General features: G+C 27.8%; 1 protein-coding gene across 1 annotated transcript in view; it reads right to left on the bottom strand.

Annotated features, from left to right (window-relative positions):
* Positions 1-26,230, bottom strand: part of LOC100200721 (GMP synthase [glutamine-hydrolyzing]) — a 96,689-nt gene that overhangs the window by 59,905 nt on the left and 10,554 nt on the right. The window contains exons 3-4 of the mRNA XM_065813464.1: positions 11,104-11,195; positions 1,220-1,334 (exon numbers count right to left, since the gene is read on the bottom strand). Of these exons, the coding sequence (XP_065669536.1) occupies positions 1,220-1,334; positions 11,104-11,195 (207 nt within the window). The remainder of the gene's footprint in view (positions 1-1,219; positions 1,335-11,103; positions 11,196-26,230) is intronic.

The raw sequence follows: 26,230 nt of genomic DNA, 5'->3' as shown, positions 1-26,230 counted from the left end.
AGTTTTTATGTCTCAACATTGTTACTTATGTCTTAAGGACAACAAATCGACATCCTAAAGCAAAATTGACCCATGTTATTTTTTTTACATTTTGAGGTAATCACAAAAAACTATTTTATTCAAAGCAAACTTGTTAAAATCCAACATAAATTAGGTTCTATTATCACATATTATGACATAATATGTGATAATAGAACCTAATTTGTGTTTGAAATTTATAAATATAATTTAGAGATTATTTGCATAAAAAATAAAAATAAACTACTTCAAGTTAAAAAACATTTTAACATAAAACCTATACATATTTTTTTTTGTGTATGTATAAGGATTTCTCAATTTTATTGTTTATAAAGAAAAAATTTTCTATATAAACTTTTTAAAAATTTATAAAATATTTTTATATGCTTACAATAAAGTAAAATTCTTTTTTACCTAATGAAACTGTTTTTTTTTTGTTAATAACATTTTATTAGTATTTTACTTTTATTCCCCTCACTAAGACAGCAGGAATCACTGCAGTCAAAGAGGCTACTCCTTTTTATCCACCACACTAAGACAGCAAGAGCCACTACACTCAAGGAAGCTACTCCTTTCTATTTGCCTCACTAAAACAGCAAGAAGCACTACACTCAAAAAGGCTACTCCTTTTTTTTTCTTTTAATTGCTGTCTTCATCCTTCAACTCAGAAATACAAATCTTAACTAACAAGTAGAAGATTAATAATAATATGTAGATTAAGTGCATTATATAGAAAATTAATTAATATATTTTATGTAATATTATTGGAAATTTCCAAAAGTAAGAAGTTTTTGTTTTGTAACACTAAAGTAAAACATCAAACACAAAAAAAATACATACAAAAAGTAAAATATATACAAAAAAATGAGTGTTTTTATGAGTTGGTCATAATATTAGAAATGCAAATAAATCTCTAAAAAAAAATTTTTCTATTGAATATTTTACAACTTCTATAAAAAGTTGCAATAAAAAATTTCTTAATCTATATAACTTTTTCATAAAAGAATGTACTTGTAACAGATCAATATGGATGATAGACATTGAGCTAATATTTCTTCCCTACATAATTCAATAAAGTTGCTTCTGAAATAATTTACAAAAAATTGTTTTAAATTTTAAAATTATTTCCTTTGAGAATAAAAATAAATTTCTTAATAAAAACTCAACAATATTAATAAAAATATTGTTAAAGTGAGCATGCCTGCATTCCATAGCATATTCCTAAAATTGGGATTCCAGAGTTCAATATTGAGGCATCCCAATTTGGAGCATTTTCCTCAAAAACACTTCCTGGCCCACCAGAAATTATCACAGCCCTGAAGTAAAAAAACTTAGGATATAAATGTAACCAAGACAAACATAATAATAAAAAGTTGTTAAAATGATAGTGTTTATTTAATGTATTACTTATTTAATGTATTTAATGTATTACTTTAATGTATTAATTAAAGTAGTATAAAATATAGTTTTAATAAATATAAGATAAAAAAGATAAAATTCAGATAAAAAAACTGATGTCAGTCTGTTTTTATTTAAAATCAATTAAAATGTAAAATTGACAAGTTAAAATATAATATATTGATTTCATAACACAAAATAACCATTATTCTAATACCTCAAAATTTGGGTTCACAATAACAAATAACATTTTATTAAAAAATATTCTGTAGGCATAAACACATTTAGCTCTTGTTAGACATGTGGTAAACTAAGGGTGCACTAGATGGACAACATGAAAATTGACTCCCATTTCTACTTTAATGAAATATAATAGTTTTAGTTTGTTATTTAGCATTTTATACCATGATTAATAAGTAAGTTAATGTGTTTTAAGACAATAGTTGTTTTTTTTGGTGTTTTTTCTGTTTACAATTGTTAATTAAATAACCAAGTTCTAAAATAGCTTGAAACAAAAGTTTTTTTAATAATATGAAAATTCAAAATACAGATCTAGTTTGCATATTATGTTATTGAGACTAATATGTGTGTTACTTCTACATTGTGTGTATTACTACATTCTATTTCATTATACAAAAAGAACATTGTAAAAAATTCAATGCAGTAAAAAAGACGAAATATAAAATATTAGATTTTTGACCAAATCAGAGAAATCAAAAGGTTAAAGATTAATTGAGTACTTTCAAAACTAAAAATAAAGCTATTTTAACAATGAATTTTTTTTGTTTTGAACAACTTGCAACAAGACTGAAAGTAACCACTATTAAATTAGAAGTCAACAGAAAACAAAGATATTTGAACAGCAAGAAAGTAATTGACAAAAGACTTGAATAAATAAATAAAATTGTAAGTTGTATTGTGTCAAGAAAACATGAAGATAGAAAAAATCACTTATATGGCATATTATGTTAGCTTTCTTAATCTTGAGTTCTTCTACAATCATCTTTTTAAGTAATATTTTCATGAAATATATTTCTATCACATCACCAATAAAATTTGTTTATAACAGCCACTTTGGTAGCTAAGCATATACTTATACTTCAAAAAATAAAATCAAGCTGTTTTGATTAATGGCTTTGCTTGAAAAATTCCTTATTGATTTATTACTACATGCTTAAATCTTTTCTGCAAAAGAGTTAAGCATGTAGTACAATGTAAAAAGACAAATATGAGTATAAATGAGAATATAATGAGAGTAATGAAGAGAATTCTGGAGAAGACATCAGAAACACATGCTGGAGATACCAGAAACACATGCTGGAGATATTAGAAATACATGCTGGAGATATCAGAAATACATGCTGTAAAGTTTAGTGAGTGGGAAATATTTTTAGCAACAGAAGCAGGATGATTTGGATATCTTACAATGGATTAAACTGTTTCAATGGGATGACAGGAAGAGCATGGACATTAGATTCAAGAAATGAGATAAAGGAAAAGTTCTTTGCAAATAGTTTAGCCTTATCCTTGGGAGAGGTAATAAGATTCATGCCCATGTATGAGAGATAGAATGTTAAACTTGCCTTTATTAATGACATTGCTAAAGAATTTCCATAAGTCTCTAGAATTCCTAATTTAAAACACAAAATTTAGTAATCTTAAAATAAAAGACATCAATACAATGAAAATAAATAAAAAAAAGAAACCAATTTAAAAAGTTGTTTGTGTGGAAAAGATAAAAAAAGTGATTATAATTAGAATGCTACATAAAGAGAAAACTAAGAAGTAAAGTGAGAATTAAAACTAATAAAATAGAATAAAGCATCTAAGCCCACCTGAATCCAGGAGATTATAAAGAAGGCACAGCAGAAAGACATAAGACATCAGCCCAAGAAATATAACAAAGAAAATCATGAAACAAATCCCAATCTTAAGGTAGTAATAAGAAGTAAAATGTATGTAAAAATGTAAAAAAAGGACAAGATAAAAGTTTTAATGAGATCATAGGTCAAACATGAGGTAAATCTGATGTAGAAAAAGCAAGAGAGGTTTTAGAAAGATCATTGGATGATCTCAAACAGATTGACTGAGCACAAGCTATGGTTAGAGACAAAACACAGATCAAGATGTAAAATCAAGTGTTTAGAGTTAGAGTTAATAGAAATTAGAGTTTAGTACGGGAAAGTGAATCACAGTCAAGTTATCTACATGAATAAGAAATTTGTTTTTGAAATTAGTTTTAGTGCCAGTAAGGTCAGTGGTGCCCACTGATAACAACAATATTGGGTGAAGGATAAAATAAAATTGAGTGATTGAGTGAAAAGGTGGTAAGAACACACAAAATAATAGTCAGAGGATTTAAACCTTAACTCATAACAAATAGGTGAATTAATACATAAGTATATGTCCAGATCAAGCATCAAACTCAAAAAATCAAACGATAATAACCATAAAATCAGATGAAACAGTTGAGTTTAAATTAGTCTCAAAAACAACAAGTATGTCTGATAAATTTTGCAAAAGGTAAAAATTAATGAATAAAAAATCACTTTTAAGACCACAAATATTTGTAAAGGATAGATTGAAACAATTTGGTTGTATTGATTTTTTTTTTTTTTTAAATACTTTTAGGTAATTTATTCACACTTTTGTATGCATATATATATTTATATATATATATATATATATATATATATATATATATATATATATATATATATATATATATATATATATATATATATATATATATATATATATATATGCATATTTAAATAAATATATAAATGCATACATATATGTGTTAAGAATAACTTTTAATCATTGATTTTTTGAAAGTTTTTAATTATAATTATAATGATCATTTAAAATAAACGCATTATGTGTAAACCAAATGTTATATTCAAACTTTTTTTTTAGTAGATTTGTGTAGTATAGGGTGTCCCACTTTTAACCTGACCAAAAAAAAATTCAAATGCACCCTATCTCAATCATCCTCATTTGGTCTCAGGACACACCAAAAGAATTTTTAGGTCTCCAAGTCAAAGGGTTTCAGTACAAGGTATTTTCACATGCGAGGTTCCATGGAATTATTTGCCCCCCTCCCTTCCTTTTTGGTGCCCCTAATTTATGAATTGAATAATAGAAAATCGTCCATTTTACATTTATTTTTGTTCTGAAATTCTTTCCTACAAGAGTTAATACTTGTACAAACTTGTCATTTACAACAATTAAAGACAAATAAGGTCCAAAATCACATTAAAATTACATAAAATCACTTTTTTTCATGTTTTTTCTAACCTCTTTTCGGTTTATTTGCATGGAATCTTCTAGAAGACCTTTGTCATGACTTTAAGCCACAAATTAAGATGTCTTATTTTAGACATGAAATGAGATTTTTTATAAAAAAATTGAAATATTATGTCTTGGATGAATAAAGTCAGATTCAAATATGTTGTTTTTGCAATATTTTGTCATTGTTTTGGCGGCATTAATGCTCTATTCAAATAATTGCTTTTATGTAAAATATTATAAGACATTTTCATTTTATAATTTTCAGACTATAACAAATTTCTTAAAATATATAATGGCCGATGGTGATGATGGATTTCCTTGTAAATCGCACAGGACTATAAATGGTTTTGAAAGAAATATGTAAAGACTTTTATATATGTTTAGACTACCCACACTGGGAGAAGTTTGTCGTAGAATATATTGGCTCAGATCAAGTAAGAATAATCAAAACGCAAAACTATCCTGTGCACAAAAGACAATGTCAAGATCTATGGAGGGGAGTGTACGAAAATATACATTGGAGGGGAGTGTACGAAAAGTAACAGGGGAGAATTTACTGGAGTATGCATTCTGAGAGAACTGTTAAGAATTTGGGACAAGGGCGGATTTAATTCTAGATTTCAGGTTACAGAACAAGTAGCAAAGAAGAAGCTTGAGAAATCTTATGAACGCTACAAGAAACTGTTTAGTCTTAGAACTCTTATGGGAATAAACAAGATGAAAGAAGAGCAATATAAAACAAAAACAGAGAGTTTTATAAAAGAAGAAAACTGTGTTTTTCCTGTTTATAAAACAGACACCTTAAAACTTATTAGAGATGACAAAAATAGAGACAAGCAAGCAAAGGCAGAAGATATTGAGTTCCTGAAGAGAGCATTCAAAGGTGAAATGGTTAAGTTTGACACTGGGAAAGATAAATCTTATCAAGAAAAAATGATAGACGGGGAAAAACAAATATTAGATATGATAGAAAGTATGCGTAGAGAAGAACAACATAAAAAAAAAAACAAGAAATGTCAAAGAAAAAAGCTATAGAGGACATAGAAAGGATAAAAGATTTTGAGATTTTGAGAATTATCTTCAAGTGGTTCGAGTGCCACTGATACTGACAGTAAATTTGAGCCTTGCCAAAAAAAAAGAAGATCAGTGAAGATAAAGTTTACATGGAGCTTTTAATGAATGATGTTCTTGACAAGTGGGTTCCTTTCTTGACTAGGTACAAGGTCAGTGTTCGAGCTGAAACTTCACTTCGTTCCTCACTTTTCAAGATTGGTGGTGTTGATCTAAATACAGTTCCTGTACCAAAGAGTACTCTACATAGAAACAAAAAGGCTACTCTGTAGGTAAATAAATACTTTGTTAACATATTTTAAAAGTTTGTTGCACTAAACTGTTACAAAATTATTACATTTTGTATCTTTTGATAATTGATCTTTCAAGGCACCATTTATCTGAAAGGCATATTTCCCATGCAATGGATTATATTCAAGGTTCAACAAAATCTCCACCACATGCAAAGATTTTCAAAAAATCTGGCCAGAAATAAGAGAAAGGGCAAATAATGTTGAATTTTTGCTGTTTTTCAATTATGAAAGAGAGGAGTATATGGTAGGTACTGATTTTCATAGATGGGTATTACATACTAAAAACTTCTGCATAACAGCCCTAAAACAAGATTGCTTTCAAAGAGGAGATTATAAAGTTCTTTGTGAGCTAATAGTCATTTACCTTGGTGGCCATCTACCTGGTTTCCAGTTCAAACAACCAGGTGCCGATCATCAAGCAAGGTTTATGGCTGATTGTCTATACTTGCTTACACTGCTGACTTCAAAGATTAATTTAGAGTTGAATAATAGTGAAAAATATATGCTCGAACTGTCAACTGACTTTCTTGTCACATTTTATGGAGCATACTTTTTAAAGTCTCCTCTGGCGGCCCAGGCTCCATCACATGATTTGGATACTTTTAAGCTAGCTTATAAAATGATGAGCAATAAGCTATATATATATATCCAAGTATGGTCCCCTGGGAAAGCTGCTCCATGCAAGCCTGGTCCATCATAGTTGGTACCTGACCTCACAGCTAGTTATTCTTTCAATAGCAAATAAACATTTAGAACTGAAGGAAAGAACTGGACTAGCTTGAAACTGTTAGCAAAGTTCACCGACTGACAAAACATTGTTGTGTAACATGTTCTTCAAAATAAAGCCTTTAAACTATGTTGTGTAGTTCTGGTGAAAAAGATATCTAATTCGCAAATGTTGCAATTTGTTGCAATATTGCACAAAAAATTTAGAAAAATAAATAAATCTGGATGCTAGAAATTTAATTGAGCAAATTAGTTAAGAAAAGGATATCCAACAGTAAACCTGTAATAACTTGTTAAACCTGTATTAACTTGTTAAACCTGTATTAACTTGTTTATTGAGAAAGAAAAAACATAATTATCTTAAGAGCTATATTTTGAGAGAACAAAAAGTACTGTTGGCTCAAAAGTGATATCCTTCAATCACGCTCAAATTTTTAAATAGTGCTGATAGGGTAAAAAAGAACCTTGTAAATTTTTTTTTAAATACTTGTAGTTTCTGAGTTATGGTCGGTCAAACTTTTGATCTTTTAACACTTGGAAAGTCATTATTGGGATTTTGTGATTTTTAAACTAAATTAAAAGGCAATGAAACAATTGTATCCTAAGTTTCTTTTTATATTAAGGAAGTATATATAGTAGTGATGTAAATTTTCTGGTAAAATTTGATTTAAATTTACCGTAAATTTTAAATTGAAGAGGGTAAATTTTCCTTAAAAAAATTTTTTTTTTTAAGAAAATAAAAATAAGTGAAAAAAAATTTTAAAATTTACCAGGCGGTAAATTTTAAAAATTTTCTAGTAAATTTTCCGGCAAATTTTACCTTTGCAACACTAATATATAGAACTTTTAAGAAAAATTTGAAAAAACTGAGGAAAATCTTTTCTTAGTCTAAAAATCATGAGCTGAAATTATACATTTTTGAATTTGGGGCCAACTTTAAATACATTTATCTCAAAACATAAAAGGTTCCTGCAGGTATTTTATCATTTTGGTTAAAAAAAATTTTGAGGGGGTATTGCTTACAAAAAATCAAACATTCAAAATATGTTTTAAGTAGCGCTCAAAAATAAGCCATTATGAGAAATGGGAAAGATTGGATGTATATATTTTCTATTACTCCATAATACTATTTTTATAATTCAAAAAAAACTTGGTGGGTAATATCACATTGCTGAAATAACTCCACAACAAAAAGTTAAACTTTTTGTATATTAAAAATAAACAGCAAAATTACTCAATAAGTTATTTGTCTTTATCTTTATGTCATTGTTTGAGTCAGTAACGTAGATAAGATTTTTTAATACTTTCGAAAATACACTTTCAAGCACTATGCAAACTCCAAACTTAAGTATATTCATACTTATGTCAAATAAGAATGCTTTACAATTAATTGCGGTAGGCACCATGATACGCTTTCGGTTTTTGCCTTGTAACAATTTTTTTAATACACCTTTTTTTTAGGTGATTAGATTAATTTGTAGAATAAGTTTATACCTAAAAATAATGGTTTAGTACTGAAATTGGATCTTCTAGTATTACATTTACATAAATACCCTAAACTTGCTTATTGAAAACAATCACTTTATGTTTAGTATCAAATTGTTTTTTTGATAAACTACAGATTTTTTGTAAACTACGGATTGTAGTTCACAAAATAATGTTACTTACCCCTAGACATATAGATTACTCTTAAACTTTTTTCAGTTTTTTAAAAACTAATTATTTTGTCATCAAAAAAACACAAAACTTGACATCTTGCAGGCCTGTTGATTTAAAATGATATAGTTTTTTGTTGAAACAAAAAATTATATCATTTAATCTTTAGTAGTAACTGTTTTACCATATAAAAGTGATTGTCACAACTCTTAAGATACTTCTACAATTACAATGTTTCATGGTGCTCCATTCTCCCCTAATTAGTTTTCAGTTTAGTTTATTTTGCCATTTAAAAATGTACAAAAATATATATAAATTATATTAATGGCTGGAGCAAGAAGACATTATCACAGAGCCCTATTAAAAATGCTTCTTGGAGCCTGGGAACAAAAATACATCTAAAAAATCACCCCAGCTACCCCAGATGTGAGAACAATGAGTTGATTAAATATTTTTTTTCTTATCTTATACTAAATTTATATTCATCAACAGGTTAAAAATTTTATTTAATAATTTTTTAGTGTTTGAAAGTTATAACCTGTCTGTTGCTAACAGTAAGATGTTAAAAAATAAAAAAATAAATAACCACATGTTTCCATTCATCCCAAAATGAGGGTTTTTTAAATTTTACATGGTCATAACTTTTGAACACTAAATGGTTATTAGATGAAATTTAAAACCTGCCGATGAATTTAATTATAGTATAAGGTATAGTATAAGGTATAGTAAAAAAAATATTTTAACTATTCATTGTCTTCATATTTAGGGTATGAGGAGGGGGGGGGGGTGATCTTTTTGGGTTATTTTGATTCGCAGGCTCCAATCACCGCAATTTTTTGAAAAACATTCTCATTGGATATAAGCATGAATAAAAAGGGATTGTCAAGGGAGACAAATATCTTTTTGGGTTATTTTGATTCGCAGGCTCCAATCACCGCAATTTTTTGAAAAACATTCTCATTGGATATAAGCATGAATAAAAAGGGTTTGTCAAGGGAGACAAATATCCAAGGGGCACCTAATAAAAATAAAATTCCAAAAAATAAAAAATCCCTTCAATGATAATATAGGAAAATTTAGAAAAATAGAAGCACTAATCAAGGTGCTATCCCAAACGATATGAAATCTCTTGCCACCCCTGATCTTTGTCATTTATAAATGGCTGATTTTTGAACGCTACTTAAAACATTTTTTGAATGTTTGATGACTCATTTTTGTAAACAATACCGCCTCAATTTTTTTTTTAAACCAAAACAATAAAATACCCTGCAGGAACCTTTTATATTTTGAGATAATTGTATTTAAAGTAGGCCCCAATTTCAATATTTGGGGCCTACTTTAAATGCAAAATTCAATAAATATGATTTCAGCTTATGATTTTTAGACTAAGAAAGGATTTTCCTCAGTTTTTTTGAATTTTTCATTAAAAGTTCTATATATATTTCCTTAATATAAACTTAGAAACTTAGGATACAATTGTCTCATTGCCTTTAAATTTAGTTTAAAAATCACAAAACCCCAAAAATGACTTTCCAAATGTTAAAAGGTCAAAGGTTTGACTGACCATAACTCAAAAACTACAAATATTAAAAAAAATTTACAGGGCTCTTTTTTACCCTTTCAGCATTACTATTTAAAAATTGAGCATGACTGAAAGATGTCAGTTTTGAGCTTTGCTTGACTTTTCCAGAAAGGTGCTCTTAAAGAACTATGGTTTTTCTGCAACTCCTATTTCATTATCAATCAATTAAACAAATTGTCTTAGTGTCCAAGACACAAATGATGTTCATGACCTAGATTTCAGAAATGGATTCAGTCAGGAAACAGTGGAATACATAGAGCAATTACCTCAGTCCCTGTCAAGAAAAAAGCTGACTATCTTTAAACATTTTTTTCTCAACTTTTGCAGTTTATTCCAAGGCAAAAAGAATTTAAGTTTTAATTTTAAAAGGATTCTAAAATTCTTAATTTTTATGTGTGACTGATCTGAATGTATGACATATCTAATCAGAATTTAATAATTTATTGTCATCATTATTTATCATTGTTATTATTATTATTAAACAAATATGTGTGCATTAAATATATATACACATATTTAACAAATAAGTAAAATTATTAATTAGAAAAATGGGTTACCAAATCTAGATTCTCAATTCCTCAAAAAATTAACTCACCCTAATGTAGATGTTATAGTTTAATGATTCCATTTTGGATCATTAGAACATTTTACTCATATCTTTCACAAAACAAGTTTTTCTATTAATTATATAGGAGTGATTTGGATTATTTGTACGATATATTATTACTCAATATTAGTCAATGTTTAATGAATAAACATTTTTACTACTATATTAAAAATTTATCAGAAAATATTTTATTTTTTCTTGACATTAAATCAGTATAGCAGTATAAAGTTTTGTAATATTCACAATGTTTTAAGTCACAAACAGTTAGTATTAAAAATAACTGAGAATAGATTAAGGATTATCATTCAATAAGTGAAACTTATTTAAAAGCAAAAAAAAAAAAAAAACTTGATTTTAAATTAAATAATGTATCTAACAAATAAAAACTATATAAAAATTATAAAAATTCTCATCAAACAAATTATCTAAAAAGTAATAATAACAATGCAGATAGCTACTTGACATTAAGTTTTTTTAAATTTGCTGGACTTGAGTTAAGTGGAAGAATAACAGAATGAATAAATAGCTCTCGCACACGACGATCAATCACCTGAATCAACAAAAAGTACAACAAATAATTTTTTTACTTAATCAATTTAATCAATAATAAATAATTTTTTGTTTAACCAAATTTATTCTAATTTAATTAAAATTTCAGAAACATTTAAACCTGATTCAATATTTTTCAAAAGATTTAAATTTGATTATAACTTCAGAAAAAAAAATTTATAAATTTATTCCAGAAAAATAGTTTTTAATATATAACATTATATAATTCTCCCTAAACTTATTTTAACAGTTCTGTAACCAGACTTAATCCCATACAGTTTGACCAATATGAGCACCCAAACTAATGCACCCTAATAAAAATGCAATAAGTTATAAATTTCAATATCAATAAAACTTAACATTAAATAAAAGCAAATAAACACATTTAAAAAATTGTCATTTTTGTTAGCTGCACATTACATTTTATAACTATAAGTGTAGTGTAAACTTTATCAATGTTACTTACTTATATTTTTCATAACTATGGAATTTTATTTACATGAATTTAAGATATGATTTTTATGTCATTAAAAATAAAATAGTGTCATTAGCATATTTTACACAACGCTGAGATCTTTTAAACAGTAACTATAACAGAAACTTTTAATGAAATCTAAATTCGTTATTTGAAAAAGATTCTTTATTATTTTTTATTAAAAATATTTTATACATATCATAATAACCTTTTGTTCATTTTATCACAATTTCTTTTTTTGTTGTTGTATTTTTACATATTAAATGAACTCTATTTAGAAAACATAATTTATGTTCATAAATAAAACATATGTTGTACAAACTCAACAAGATTATTGGATAAGAAACAAAAATATTTAATTAGTAACATGTGATTCCAAAAAATCTGGACAAACTTCCAGCCATTTTTTCTCAGCGTAAATTTATCAATTTTGATTGGCTCGCACACCATTTTGTAGAGAATTAAATTCTCTACAAAACTCATTAATTTTATTCTGAGCAACAAATTTGAAATGATGAAAAAAATTACCTCGAAACAAGATGACGTAAGAAAGCGAGTGTACGAGTTTATTTAAATTAACCAAACAAAAAAAAATCGACCATAGGGTGGCTCTTAAAACAACATTTTTGAAAAGAACCTGCACCTAGCCCTTTACTTTGTTCTATATGATATTAAAACACTAGGTTTAAAATTTTTTTGAACAAAAAATTATTTTAGGGGTAGCTCAAGACCCTTAAAATTTTGACTGGTCCCTAATATTTTGAAAATAAAAGTTCTTCTAAAGTATGTCAACCTGGTACTTAAAAGAAGCAAAATTATATAAAAACTTTAAAAATAATAATCAATTTACATAAAAAATAATTTTTATAGACGTAATTGCATAAAAACTATTTTTTTTTAGCTAAAGATAAAAAAAGTTATTATTTTTAAATTTTAAAAGAATGATTTTTTTTTACATGTTTTTTACGTAAATTGATTACTATTTTTGAAGTTTTTATATAATTTTCCTTCCATTGGATTTTATTCATCAGATGTTACTACGACACCAAATGATGTTAAATTAAAAAGAAAATCAAAATTTGAACAAAAATTATTGGTTTGGGTTGCAATTCCTACAAAGGGATTGTCAAAGCATTATCTTGCACCTTCCGGTCAAGCTGTCAATGAAAATGTGTACATAGACAAGTGTTTGAGATCATGTTTGCTCCCATTTATAGAGACTGTTCATAAAGATGATGAAATAGTTTTTTGGCCTGACCTTGCATCATTATCATCAAAAAAAGTTCAAGAACTTTTGAGGTCTAAAAATGTCGAATATGTGCCCAGAAATCAAAATATTGCAAACGTACCAGAATTGCGACCTATTGAAGATTTTTGGAATGAAGTCAAGAGAGCAGTATATGCTAATTGTTGGGAAGCTAAAAGTTTGATCCAACTGAGGAATTGTATCAACTACTGCTTTAAACATGTCGACATTGAGCACATACATCGACTTGGTAAGGAGAGTTTTACAAGAGTTGATACAGTTTGCAGACAAGGAATGGAAAATTTGTAATTTTTTGTAATATTACTCTATGAACATTGCTTTTTTTGAAACATAGTTCAAAACTTAAAAAATAACTCATCTTTCTAAAAATATTTAATTTGAATTTAATTTGTCCAGATTTTTTGGAATCTTATGTTAGTAGTGAAAAAAATTCTTTTAAACAAAAACAATTCTCCTTTCTTACAACAAATAATGATCTTTTATGTTGTTTAATATAATTAAATCTATGATTTAATTATGTTAAATCTAAAGTACTAAGACTTTAGTAAAATTTTAACATTTTTGTGTAATAAATTAGTTTGCAAATCATAAAAAGGAAGCAATAATTTCTTAAAAAAGTATTGCATAGCCATTTAAGATTCCTTCAAAGTTAAATTTAAATTTTTTTAATTTTTAAAACTATATTTAATTTAAAGATTCTTATTAAAAAGAAAAGTTTTTTAAGTGTTTTTTTGAATGTATTTAAGTGCTTTTTTGAAAGTTATTTAAGTGTTTTTTTGAATGTTATTTAAGTGCTTTTTTGAATGTTATTCAAGTGTTATTTTGAATGTTATTTAAATATAAATGTCTATATGTCAGTGTCTATGCTTCTGGTTACCAAACATATCATGCTAAGTAACTAAAAAAATCACACTCAGAAATATTTACAATACAATTATCTCCAATTTATTTCTAATATATTCTTTACTTAAATGTTATCTTTAGAGAGATTTAGTTAATATAGAGTTTTAGAAAATATATTCTTTATTTAAATGTTATCTTTAGAGAGATTTAGTTAATATAGAGTTTTAGAAAATATATTCTTTATTTAAATGTTATCTTTAGAGAGATTTAGTTAATATAGAGTTTGCACAATGTGTTATGGAGACACAGTAATAATTTAAATGCAGACAAAAAATAAGCCACAAGTTGCGAATATGTCAAGTGCACATTTTTGACAGGAATAAATTGGAAAAGAAGAGATTTATAAAAATTTTTTAAAGCAAAATAGTACTTAAAAGATGACTTAAAAGACTGCAAATTATATGAATACAAAAAACCAGATAAAGGGAGCGAGTTTAAAAGAACTGATGTTCTAGAAAAAAAAATTTAAAAGATGGCATAAGAGATGCTAGCTTTTTGAGGCAGCGCCCATATAGTATCTATATCCTGAGTAAAAAAGTGGTGAGCACGATAAAGAGATGCAACCTTATCAAATGCTTATTTTGCAATGGATTTGATATACGGTTTCCAAGAGAGATCAGAAGCAAGAGTTATTCCTAAAAGACAAAGAGTAGATGACTCATAGAAAACATTAATGTTCATAAATATAGGAAGATCTAGACTGTTATAATAACACTTAGTTTTATCTGAGTTAAAATTAACCAGCCACTGAGAGCCGCATTCTATAACATAAATGAAATCCATTTCAAGCGTAAATGTCCCCTCCAAGCAATCAGAGAGTATTGGCTTCTTATCAAGACGAGAATAAATGGTAATATCATCAGTGAACCTTAGATCTGAGAATTTCTGGGAGATTGTCAATGTAAAGTAAAATAAATATAAGACCAAGAATAGAATCTTATGGAACTCCTGAAGTTACAGGAAGTAATAAAAGTGCTGCTCATCAAGGACAACTTATAACACATTTGGTAAGGAAGGATTCAATAGTCTTAAAGATGTTAAATAGTATGAAGATGAAGATGACCAGCATGCCAAACTGTAAGACTATAACAGGTATGTTGTGCGGACCACAAGCTGTAGAAGAGTCTAAACAAAAAATCACTATAAATGCAGAAGCTCGAGTGATACGAATGTCAAGCAATAAATCAACCTGTTTGTCAGCTATATCAGGTAGGATGCGATTAGTGGAATCAAGAGATAAGACTGATGAAAAGTTCTCAGCAAACGATTCAGCTTTGCCTTTAGGTGAAATAACAAAATCTGAACCATACAAAAAAGGAGTAACAACAGATTTTCCCTTATTATAGACACTGTTAATAATTCTCCAGAAGTCTCCGGAGCATAATCTTTGAGATGAAAAACAAGTGACTAGCAGGTTTTGGCGTTAGACAGAACCTGTTTACAATGGTTTCTAGCAATAGTAAAAAAAATTCTGTTTTCTGGAGAATTGTTTTGGCGATAGATATAGCAGTAAGAGTTACAATTGGAAATTGCAGCAGCACAAAGAGAGGAAAACCATTGAGAAGAGTGAGGCTTGACTTGGAATCTTTGAGAAGAAATAAAAAATTAAATTCCAGTCTGAATCCAAGAAGTTAAATAAGAAGCATATTTGTAGCTCAAAAGTAGTTGTAAGAGGTACAATAATAGGGGGATTCTGATGATAAAGAAGAAAGAGATAATAGTTTTAAAAAGATCAAACCATGATCAGAAGTACCTAAAGGTGAATGTGGAGAACCTGAGCACTGACTAGGATCAGAAACAAGACTAAAGTTGAGTAGAGAAGGTAAATGATTCGGATTGTCTAGAAAGATAGTAGGAAAGTTGACTGTTTGTGTTAAAGATTGAGAAAAGCAAAAATTGTGGTCCTTAACACCTGCAGAGTCACTGATACTAGAACCAAGCCATTCAAAGTAATGATCATTAAAGTCACCAACAACAACAATATTGTCTGAAGAACAAAGAAAAAAGGTCTCAGCCAACATTATCAGAAATAACATCAAAAAAAGCAGTCTTGAGATGAAGGAGAGCAATATAGAATAAAGAGAAAAGTGATAGATGGCAACTCTATGTGAAAGCATCTAACTTTTTTATAAAATGCAACACTAAGTCTTATACTTTGCTGATTTTTACACTACTCAAAGATTTTAATAAGTTATGAACATTCCCAAAATTTTATCATCCAAATCTAAACAGTTTCAAAGACATGACGATTCAAATTTTGCCTTAAACCGACAAAAATCTGCCATTTGAAAAAATGGTTTTGGTCATTGTTTCTGTTCTGTGTGCAATGGAAAGCTGAAAATGTGTACACTTACATATTTTGAGGCAAGGTATCCAATAAAATAACTTAAAATATTTGAAAATAAACATAACACCTGTAATTTTGACCTTTATCGCAATTTTACTGGGGCAAGTTTAATTATTAAAAAATGCCGATGTAGCTCAATTTATTTATTTTTTAATCTTTTATATGTCATCCTGAATAGTTTAGTTAAAGTTGTTACAAAGAATTGGAGAGTGGTCTTTTCTTAAACAGAAAAAATACATGGTCAAATTTACTTAAATTTTTTACTTTAAAAACAAGAATTATGATACAAAGAGAGAAAAAATTTGTACACAGAAGTTGATGTTTAACAATTTTTGGAAAATTTTCCCACCCACTCTAAGCTTATTAAGACCCCCTACCCCCGTTTATTAAATTTTACTCAAGGATGCGGAGTCCCAAAAAAGACTTTTTGTGACTTTCAAACAAGGTTTGAAAGTCACAAAAAGATTACTTCTTCTTAATTTTTAGTATCCAAGAGCATCCCTAATTCTACTTGTTATGAACAAAGAAACTGTTCATAACAAGTAAAATCTCAAAACAAAAAAAATTATTCATATCTTTATGATATTCTATGATTACTACATTCTGACTATGAAATACCTATGAAATATGATGGTATTTGTAGAAAAAAGAAAGAAATGCAACCTTATAACAATGGGAGAGTGGCTTAGGCTTGGCAATCCTAATTTGTAAATTACATTTACAATGTGCTTTTAGACTTTTTCTGAGAGTAAGAGGGTTGTTATTCATCAAAATAGGAACGCCAACATTATTGCAATATTTTTTTTGCAGTAAATAAATGAGCTTTCTTGTCTAACAAAAATTGTGGATTTTAAGTCCAGAATATAAATCCATAAGCCACTGCAAGACTTAGGCTGTACAGAAGAGAGATCAGATTAAAAATCAGCTGCTTGTTTTAAGCAATCAAAAAGTGAAGATTTTTTGTCAAGACAAAAGTATAAAGTTGAGTTGTCAGCAAACAAAACAGAAGCAAAGATAGAACCTTGTGGTATCCTTAAAGTTTTTTGAAATAAAAAAGAGTGTAGACGTTCAAGAATAACTTTAATACTGCAGTTTGAAAGAAATAATTTAATAATCTCAAAACCTTTATTTAAAGAAACTAATAACAGAGGGAAGACTAATTGTAGGATAGTTAGAAAATTCAAAGTGTTTTCTAGAGCTTTGAAAAATCTGAACTACTTATTTAGTACTTTTTAAAAATTTAGCAAAAAGTGAAGAGAGTTCTGAAGAACACTTTTTTAAGACTATGATGAAAATCTTGTCCAAAACACAAACAGTAGAAGTATTCAATTGAGAACTAACTTTAGCATTTGAAGCTAGAGTGATTTGGATGTTTAACAATGAGTTAATCTGTTTAACTGGCAGGAAGAGTGCGGCCATTATATTCATTATATCCAAAATAAAGTAAGATTTCTTTGCAAATAACTCTGCTTTATTCTAGGGAGAAGTAAAAAGATCAAACACCATGAATTAGAGATTAAATGTTAGACTTACTTTAGCTAATGACATTATTGAAGACTAACCAAAAGTCTCTAGAACTTAACATCTGATATAAGATGCAAGATCTAGTAAACTGAGAATAACAGAGCTTAACATCAGACAGGACCTTTTTACATTGGCTTCTTGGAATAATAAAATGACATTTGTTCTTAAGAGAGATGTTATTGTAAAAAAGATGAAAAAAATGATTAAAGTTTAATAAAGCAACTGCTCAAGATAGCGAAAAATGTGGAGTAGAATTGACTTGACTTAAAATTGAAGAGTAGGATTAAAGGTTCCAAAGTTTTAGTTTAGAAGGAATAAAAGCTTCAGAAATGCGCTTTATGCATACATACTGTGGATATAAACATATGTTTGCTATTTACTTAGATGCTAGCACACAGCATCCTTTCTTTTTTATTATAAACTTTAGTACTTATATGGTGTAGAAATTGCCGAAAGAGAAGATGATGATGATGATGATGATGATGATGATGATGATGATGATGATGATGATGATGATGATGATGATGATGATGATGATGATGATGTTTATACATGCATATATATTTAAAATATATCATGAATTTTGAAAGAAAAAAGGATACTTTAATGTATAATGAGATGTATAAATATTTATGCCACCCTGGTCACAAACCTGGCCATGGGTATATTTTATTAAACCCGCCCCAGCCACGGTCAAATATTAACCGAGGTTGCTTACTATAAACTATTAAACGCCAAATTAAATAAAATATTAAATGCTCCATTATTTAAAACACATTGTGGCACATATAATGTAGAAAGTGATAAAATAATATAATGCAGAAAGTGATTGTAAACAACTTTATTAAATATTGATGTTTTTACCAATAATTGTCTCAACAATTTATCTACTAATGATGAGCATTTGACACTGTTTTTTATTTCTGTTTTAGGAAAGACCACAATCCAATTCATTGTGATAATTCTAACTAAATTATTCAAGAAAACTTGAAATATATATATTTTTTTAATTTAAAAAAAAAAAAAGAGCCTATACATTTGCATTTTCATAATTCAACTCAACCCTGGTAAATGCTCCCTTCTTCTTGCTTTCCTGATTCATATAATTTGCAATCTTTTAAGTCATCTGTTAATCATTATCTTGCTTTATAAACTTCACCTTTTTTCTTACAGTAACTTCCAACTTTAATAGTGGTTGCCTACAGCCTTGTTGGAAGTGAAAATGTTAAAAATTAAAAATTGTTGAAATTTAGGATCGGGTTTTATAATGTTACCAAGAAAACAGAAAAAGCAATTCAGCAACAACTTAAGGAACAATTTGATATGGTCAAAGCTGTTTTATTACTGTCAAGTTACTTTCAATTGCTTAACACAATGAAGGGTGGGAATAAAAGGATGAATGGGAGCTTTTATCCAATTGTAATAAATGGGGGGGGGGGGGGGGGAAGAAGTATTAGGCGGTAGTAAACAACCGGCCACAGTCCCAGCAAAAAATAAGACTTTTTGCAAATCTTGCCCCGGCCCCAGCAAAATTGTAAAATTCAGCAGGGGTTGATAGCTGGGGTTAGAAATAAATTTATAATTCTTTATATATTATAATTTTATACTTACATTCTGGCGTATATTTATGCCAGTATTTAATAAATAGGGACAGATACAGTAAAAGGATGCAACTTGTTGAATAAGAAGCCAAGGGAGAATGAGTTTTGGTTTATTGTAATAGCGATAATAGTTTGTTTGAGCATTGACCATAATTAGAGAAACAGCATAAAAGAGGAAGGCTAAAGCCTGCTGATGATGATGATAATGATGATGATGATGATGATGATGATGATGATGATGATGATGATGATGATGATGATGATGATGATGATGATGATGATGATGATGATCATATGGATATTCGGTATAGCAACGCAAAATTTGCATTACCGAACATTTTTGTTCGCTAATGCAACCTGACGCGGCCTATGTTCGTTTTTGTAACAATTTTGTTCGTTATTGCAACTTGTTGTTCGTTATTGCAACTCCGGGAACGCACGTTAAAGCCTTATAAGATTTTTGTTTTTTAAGAATTTATTTGATCGTAATCCGGCAATAAATTTGTTTAATCGCCATTAAATACTAAATAAAATATTATATACATACATAAAATATTATATATATATATATATATATATATATATATATATATATATATATATATATATATATATATATTTAAAAAATTTTTAAATGTATTCTACAAGTAGAGTGCTCAATGTTCTTAAAAGAACAGAGCAATTATAAATTAGTAAAAAATCACTTAACAAAAATTTATCTCATTAACCACTGTGTTTCATCAATAAAGATTCATCATAAAATCATCATTTCTGATGAGTCTTTATTGATGAAACACAGTGGTTAATTTGATAATCACTTAACAAAAATTTATTAATGAGATAAATTTTTGTTAAGTGATTTTCTACTAATTTATAATTGCTCTGTTCTTTTAAAAACATTGAGCACTCTACTTATACTCTAAATATTAAATAATAAATTGTAAAATGTGTGTTCTTTAAATTTGAAAAATAAATGTTTATTATATATATATATATATATATATATATATACATATTTTTTTTTTTTTTTTTTTTAGAAATCCTTTAAAGATATTAGCAAATCAAATTCATCTATAAGTACTAAGGATTTAAAAACAGATCCGACTATAACCACTGATGTACCACTTGGATGTTCAGCAAGTGTGAGTTGGGTGTTTATGTATATATATATATATATATATATATATATATATATATATATATATATATATATATATATATATATATATATATATATATATATATATATATATATATGTATAAATATATATATATATATATATACAGTGGCGGCGTTAGGGTAGGGCCTGGTTGGGCGATGGCCCAGGGCGCCAAATATAAAAGGGCGAAACTAATTGGTTATTTTACCCTTTGCCTTTTTTTTGAATGGGGTTAAATTGAGCCAGGGGCGCCGTAGAAATCTCGCCCAGGGCGCTGGTAGTGCTAAACTGGCACTATATATAAATATATATATATATATATATATATATATAATATATATATATATATATATATATATATATATATATATATATATATATGTAGATATATATAGATATAGATATATATAGATATAGATATACATATGCATTAATTTTTTATATTTTATTTATATTTTCAATATCGAAACCAATGTAGAAGATTGAAAAAGCTTAACTGACTTAGCCGATAGGATTAGTGGCAGAAATGGTTACGTTAACGTTCTTGATGTTTGCAGAAAATGTTGTATTCAATTTATTTTAATTTTAGAAATACATTATTACTAATAAAACCTATAAATTATTCAATTTCGTTTTTATGATTGAAATAAAACTTGATATTTAAATTTCTGATAAAATATTTCGACATTGTTACATCATAGAAATATAGCCTACAATATACTATTGGAAAAAAAATAAAAAATACTGAAACATTTAGAAAATAATAAAATAATCAAACAAATAAATACTGAAACATTTAGAGAAATTAAATTTGGGCTCCTCATATTAGGTACAATATATTTTCCTTAAGTTGGTGAAAATGAATGTAAAATATAATTTTTTTTAGTTGATGCATTAACTACAAAAAGTGCTTCAATATAAATACAAGGTAAAATGCGAATTGAATTGCGGACCATTATTCTATAGATATTTCATGTTGCAACAGCTTTTTTAGCCGTTTTTAAACAATAAACATGACTATAAACATGACTACGCTGCTCCAACCAAAACCCTCAGTCGATGTATTTACATTTACCTGCATGCTCTCTCTAATAGCCAGTAAATGCATTTACACCTAATAACATACATTACTAAGATATTAATTTAATTTAAATAAATAATATAATCATGGTTTTTAAAATATGATATTTAGGTTTGCACAAAAGTTCGCATTTCACTAGTGTGTACTTTGCATTTTGCCGACTTCCTTATATTCAACAAATATTAAAGAGATATAGGGAAGCACATGCACCCTTTATCCGTAAGCACCTTTGATCCTAAAGCGTTATCTCCATTCCTGTAAAACCTTTTAAAGAGGGCTGATAGCCAGCGTCGAACAATTATTTTACAATGGAAACCTTACTTGCCTAAGTTGCAAATCGAGCTTTATTATTATTAATGATTTAGATAATACTAAAGTTAGTATTATGTTATTCTATTAGTCATTATAGAAATTGTGTTTCTGAATTTTCAAATAAAAATAAAATGCAAATCCTGAAAATGATTATTTTTTAAAAAGATAATATTTTTCAGTTTCTTGATTTTAATTCGGGGCAGGATTTATCGTTCACTAACAAAGGCAGAGGCTGATCTTGCCTTTTTTTTTATGTTTGAAATAACTTTTAGACATGGTGTAAACTCCAAACATTTTTATGGTTATACTTACACTAAATAACGATGCTTTGCAAATACTAAAATAAAAATAAATATTATACCCAAATAAATTTAGCCCCCCTACCCCATTTGTGAGGGCAATTAGTTTGCAAAATATTTTTATACTATTCTAAACTAATTTCAAATTTAACAATTAGTTTGAAATTTCATGAAATAATCTTTTAGCGTTCAAAAATTATAGCTAGATAAATATTGTAACCCTCTCAAATTGAGGGGGATTCAAACTTTTTATGGACATTATTTTTAAACGCTAAGAGATTATTGCATATAATTTAAAATTGATTGATGAATATGTTTTTAGTTAACAATAGAAAAAAAATATTATGGTAATTTGTTACCTTCACATTTGAGGTCAGGGGAGGGGTGTTTTTTGGAGGCATTTTTTTTATCGGGCTCTAATAGTAATAAAAGGTGCTGTAACGACTATTGTCGCGGAGCATAAAATTTAAAATTTATACTTTAACAGCCGTTAACAAATGTTTATCTAGTCTACCTTTAAAAGAATTTACTGTCATTGCAGAAACCACTTTTTCAGGTAAAGCATTCCAATGAGGTATCACTCTGTTCGTAAAAAAATTGTGTCTAATGGTTGTTTTTGCAAATTCTCTTTCAAATTTCATTGAATGACCTCTTAGACTTTGAGAAGAAGCTTTATAAAGCTCTTTATACCACAATATCTTATCAATACCAGTTGTTATTTTGAAAAACTCAATAAGATTATCTCTTGTACGTCTTGTTTCCAGAGTTGTGAGACACAACTTTGCCAATTTTTCAGTATAACTTAGATGTTTTAGTTCAGGTGCTACCTTTGTTGCTCGTCTTTGAATTTTTCTAGGTCATTGATATCATTTTTATTACCTGGACTCCACACTGGAACTGCAAATTCCAGGTGTGGTCTAACCAGCGATGTGCATAATTGCCTTACCAATTCAGTGTTAAGATAAGTAAAGCTTTTTCTTATTAAACATAAGATTCTCATATTGGATGAAACTATTACACCTTAGTCTAATTATTTTGTTGTCATTTTTAAAATAAAACTTTGATTGTCGTGTTTCATAATGTAATTATAGCTAATATTTTTTCTTCCAATGTGCATAACACTGTATTTGCTTATGTTAAAATCCAATAACCATACATTTGACCATTCAGTTAACAAATCAATGTCATTTTGCATATTAATTAGATCATTATGTTTCCTTTATAAAAGATATGATTTTAGTGTCATCAGCGTATAGTTTTTTAATTGAAGAGATACATTGGGAAAGATCATTGATATGTAAAAGAAAGAGAAGAGGACCCAATACAGAACCCTGTGGCACACCGCTATAAATGTCTCACCAATCTGATACAGCTTCATTCATTACCACTCTTTGTTTTCTGTTTTTTTTTAAAAAATCAATCCAATTTAAAATATTGCCTTTTATTCCATAGTTAGAAATTTTATATATAAGTCGATGGTGGGACACCTTACCGAACGCCTTTGCAAAATCTAGGAATAATATATCAACTGGATATTCATCTTCAATTTCAGTTGTAATAATATCGAAAGTTTCTAAAAGGTTTGTTAGGCATCCTTTACTTTGTACAAATCCATGTTGTTGAGGCTTTAACAGATTGTTTTCTGTTATATAAATTATCAGCTTTTTTTCGAATTATTTTCTCTATTATCTTACATTGTATCAATATTTAGGAGATAGGTCTGTAGTTGGGCGGATCTTCCTTGTCTCCTTTTTTAAAAAGTGATGCAATATTTGCAGATTTCCATAATTCTGGCATCTCTCCTAAATGATTCGATTTCTTGAGTATTAATGACAAAGGTTTGGATAATCCTTCTGCACAATGCTTTAGCACATAGGGACTGATGTTATCACAACCAAGTGACTTGTTTTCATTAAGTTCTAATAAATAAATATGTACAATATCTTCTTTTAGTTCTTGGTTCCAGTCACATTCAAATAATTGCATTGTTTTATTGATGAAATGTGGTAGATCTTGATTTTCTTTGACAAATACTGATTGGAAACTACAATTTAGTAGATTAGCAATGACTTTTTTATCAGTTATTATTTTATTGTCACTAGTTTTAAGTGCTAGTAGTTTTGTATGTGTTTGATTTTTTCTTTGTGCATATGTATAGAAGAGTTTTGGGTTATGTTTTACATCTTTTGCTAAGTTTATTTCATGATCAAAAGTAGATTTTTTAATTTGTTTTTTAATCATTTTATTAACTAGTTTGTATTCATTATTTAGGTTTGTATTTTTGAAGTTTGTAGTACGCACTCTGCATCATAGATTACGTTTTTTTCTAATTAGATTCTTGATTTTTATGTTGATGCATGGATTTTGGATAGAACTAGTGGGTTTGAAGTGGTGAGGAATATATTGTTTGCAATTCACTTTATAAATTCATATACTATATATTCATTTCTTGGTATTTTCCTTTTTGAAAAATAAATCTCTTATTGTTGAACTTTTTCTCACATGAATTGAGTATGTTAGTTTTCCATTTTAAGATGTAATGTCTTTTAGTAGTTTGACCATTGCAATTTTATTACATAGTAATTTTATCATCGCAATTTTTTGCAAAGCACCTTTAATTGACGTAAGTATAAACAAAAAAATATTTGGAGTTCCATGTATGGAAGTTATCTCTCCAACAAAAAAAACGCTGGTTCAGCCCTTGCAGCAAGGGAGGGTCTGAGAGCAAAAAACTAATTAAAAACCTAATTGAAATTAAGACTTTGTTATAGTTAAGATAAATCAATAACCTTTACACAATAGTCTAGTTAGTAAGTTCTGCACTATATTATATTGATGTTATAAATAAATATCTTAATACTCGCCTTTGAAAAATATATAGCTTATCCCCAAGAGGTGTGCGTGGGGTGAGGTGGGGGATGGGGCTTACTACCTTGATTCTCACCCTCAACGCGCTCTTGATTGAAATCAAACTCAAATAATAAAAGTAAGAAAGTAAAATGCCTTAAAGTTTATTTTTCTTATTTAAAACTAGTATTAAGATGCATGTATGTATGTAAGAAAACAAAATGATCATTGTAAACTTATTTACATTTATTATAAACTTAAAATTGCTAAATTTGTTTATTTTGGAAAAACGCCCACAAAAGGATTTTCAAAAAACGTATTGGTTTGGTATAGATACTAGTGTAATAAACTATTTTTATTTATTTGAGATTTATTTTTTGAAAAAAAAGTATAAACAATTGTAAAATGTAAAAAAATATTTTAATTTCTTCTGTTTTCATTTTCCATTAGTCAATTTCTTTTACCCAGAAAAACCCATTCCGCGGAGCATTCCTGCTTTTTTACGATGGAGTTTAGATTTTATAAAAGGAGTTTGATTAAAGAAAAAAAAGGGAATTAAACCTAAACAATAAATTAGAAAAAGCGAACCTTTTCTATTCGTCCATTATCAAAAAATAAGTGAGTTCGGTAATGCAACCTGGATAGTTTCGGTATTGCAACAACTACTGTTTAAAACCCTAATTCCCCGCAAAAAAAATAATGTCAAAAGCAAAGTAAATGTTTTTTGGACATTCGACATGATATATATTACATCCATCAAGAAAAATAAGTTTAAAAAAGTTTTTAAAAAAATTTTATGTAACGTTTTTTTTCAAAATCAAAGTAGGAGATTGCACATTAATATATTATAGAAAATTTACTTGAACTCAGAAACTTAAAATCGCCATGATGATATGAAAAACCTCAAAGTTTAGGTAAGTGGATTTTTTTTGTTTATAGCTTGATTTAAAGGGAATGAATAAAAAAGACATATCCGAATCATTTTTTGATGATCCCCATGCCTAAATCCTCTTTTTTAGATTTTTCGGTAATGCAACGCCTTTTTCGTTATGGGTCTTACCTGTAAGGTTTTTTCTCAAAATTTTTTTTCGTAACTAACATATCTTAAAAATTTATATCTTTCTGATAAAAATTAAAAAAAATAATAATTTTAAATCGCAAGCGATGCGGGTAAATTCTAAAATCCTGTGTGCCGATGACAGCGTTACAATAGCAAACAC

Source organism: Hydra vulgaris, chromosome 12 (assembly GCF_038396675.1).
Source record: "Hydra vulgaris chromosome 12, alternate assembly HydraT2T_AEP".
NCBI classification, from domain to species: domain Eukaryota; kingdom Metazoa; phylum Cnidaria; class Hydrozoa; order Anthoathecata; family Hydridae; genus Hydra; species Hydra vulgaris.
Note: the sequence above shows the minus strand (reverse complement) of the source record. Positions and strands in the feature narration are given on the sequence as shown.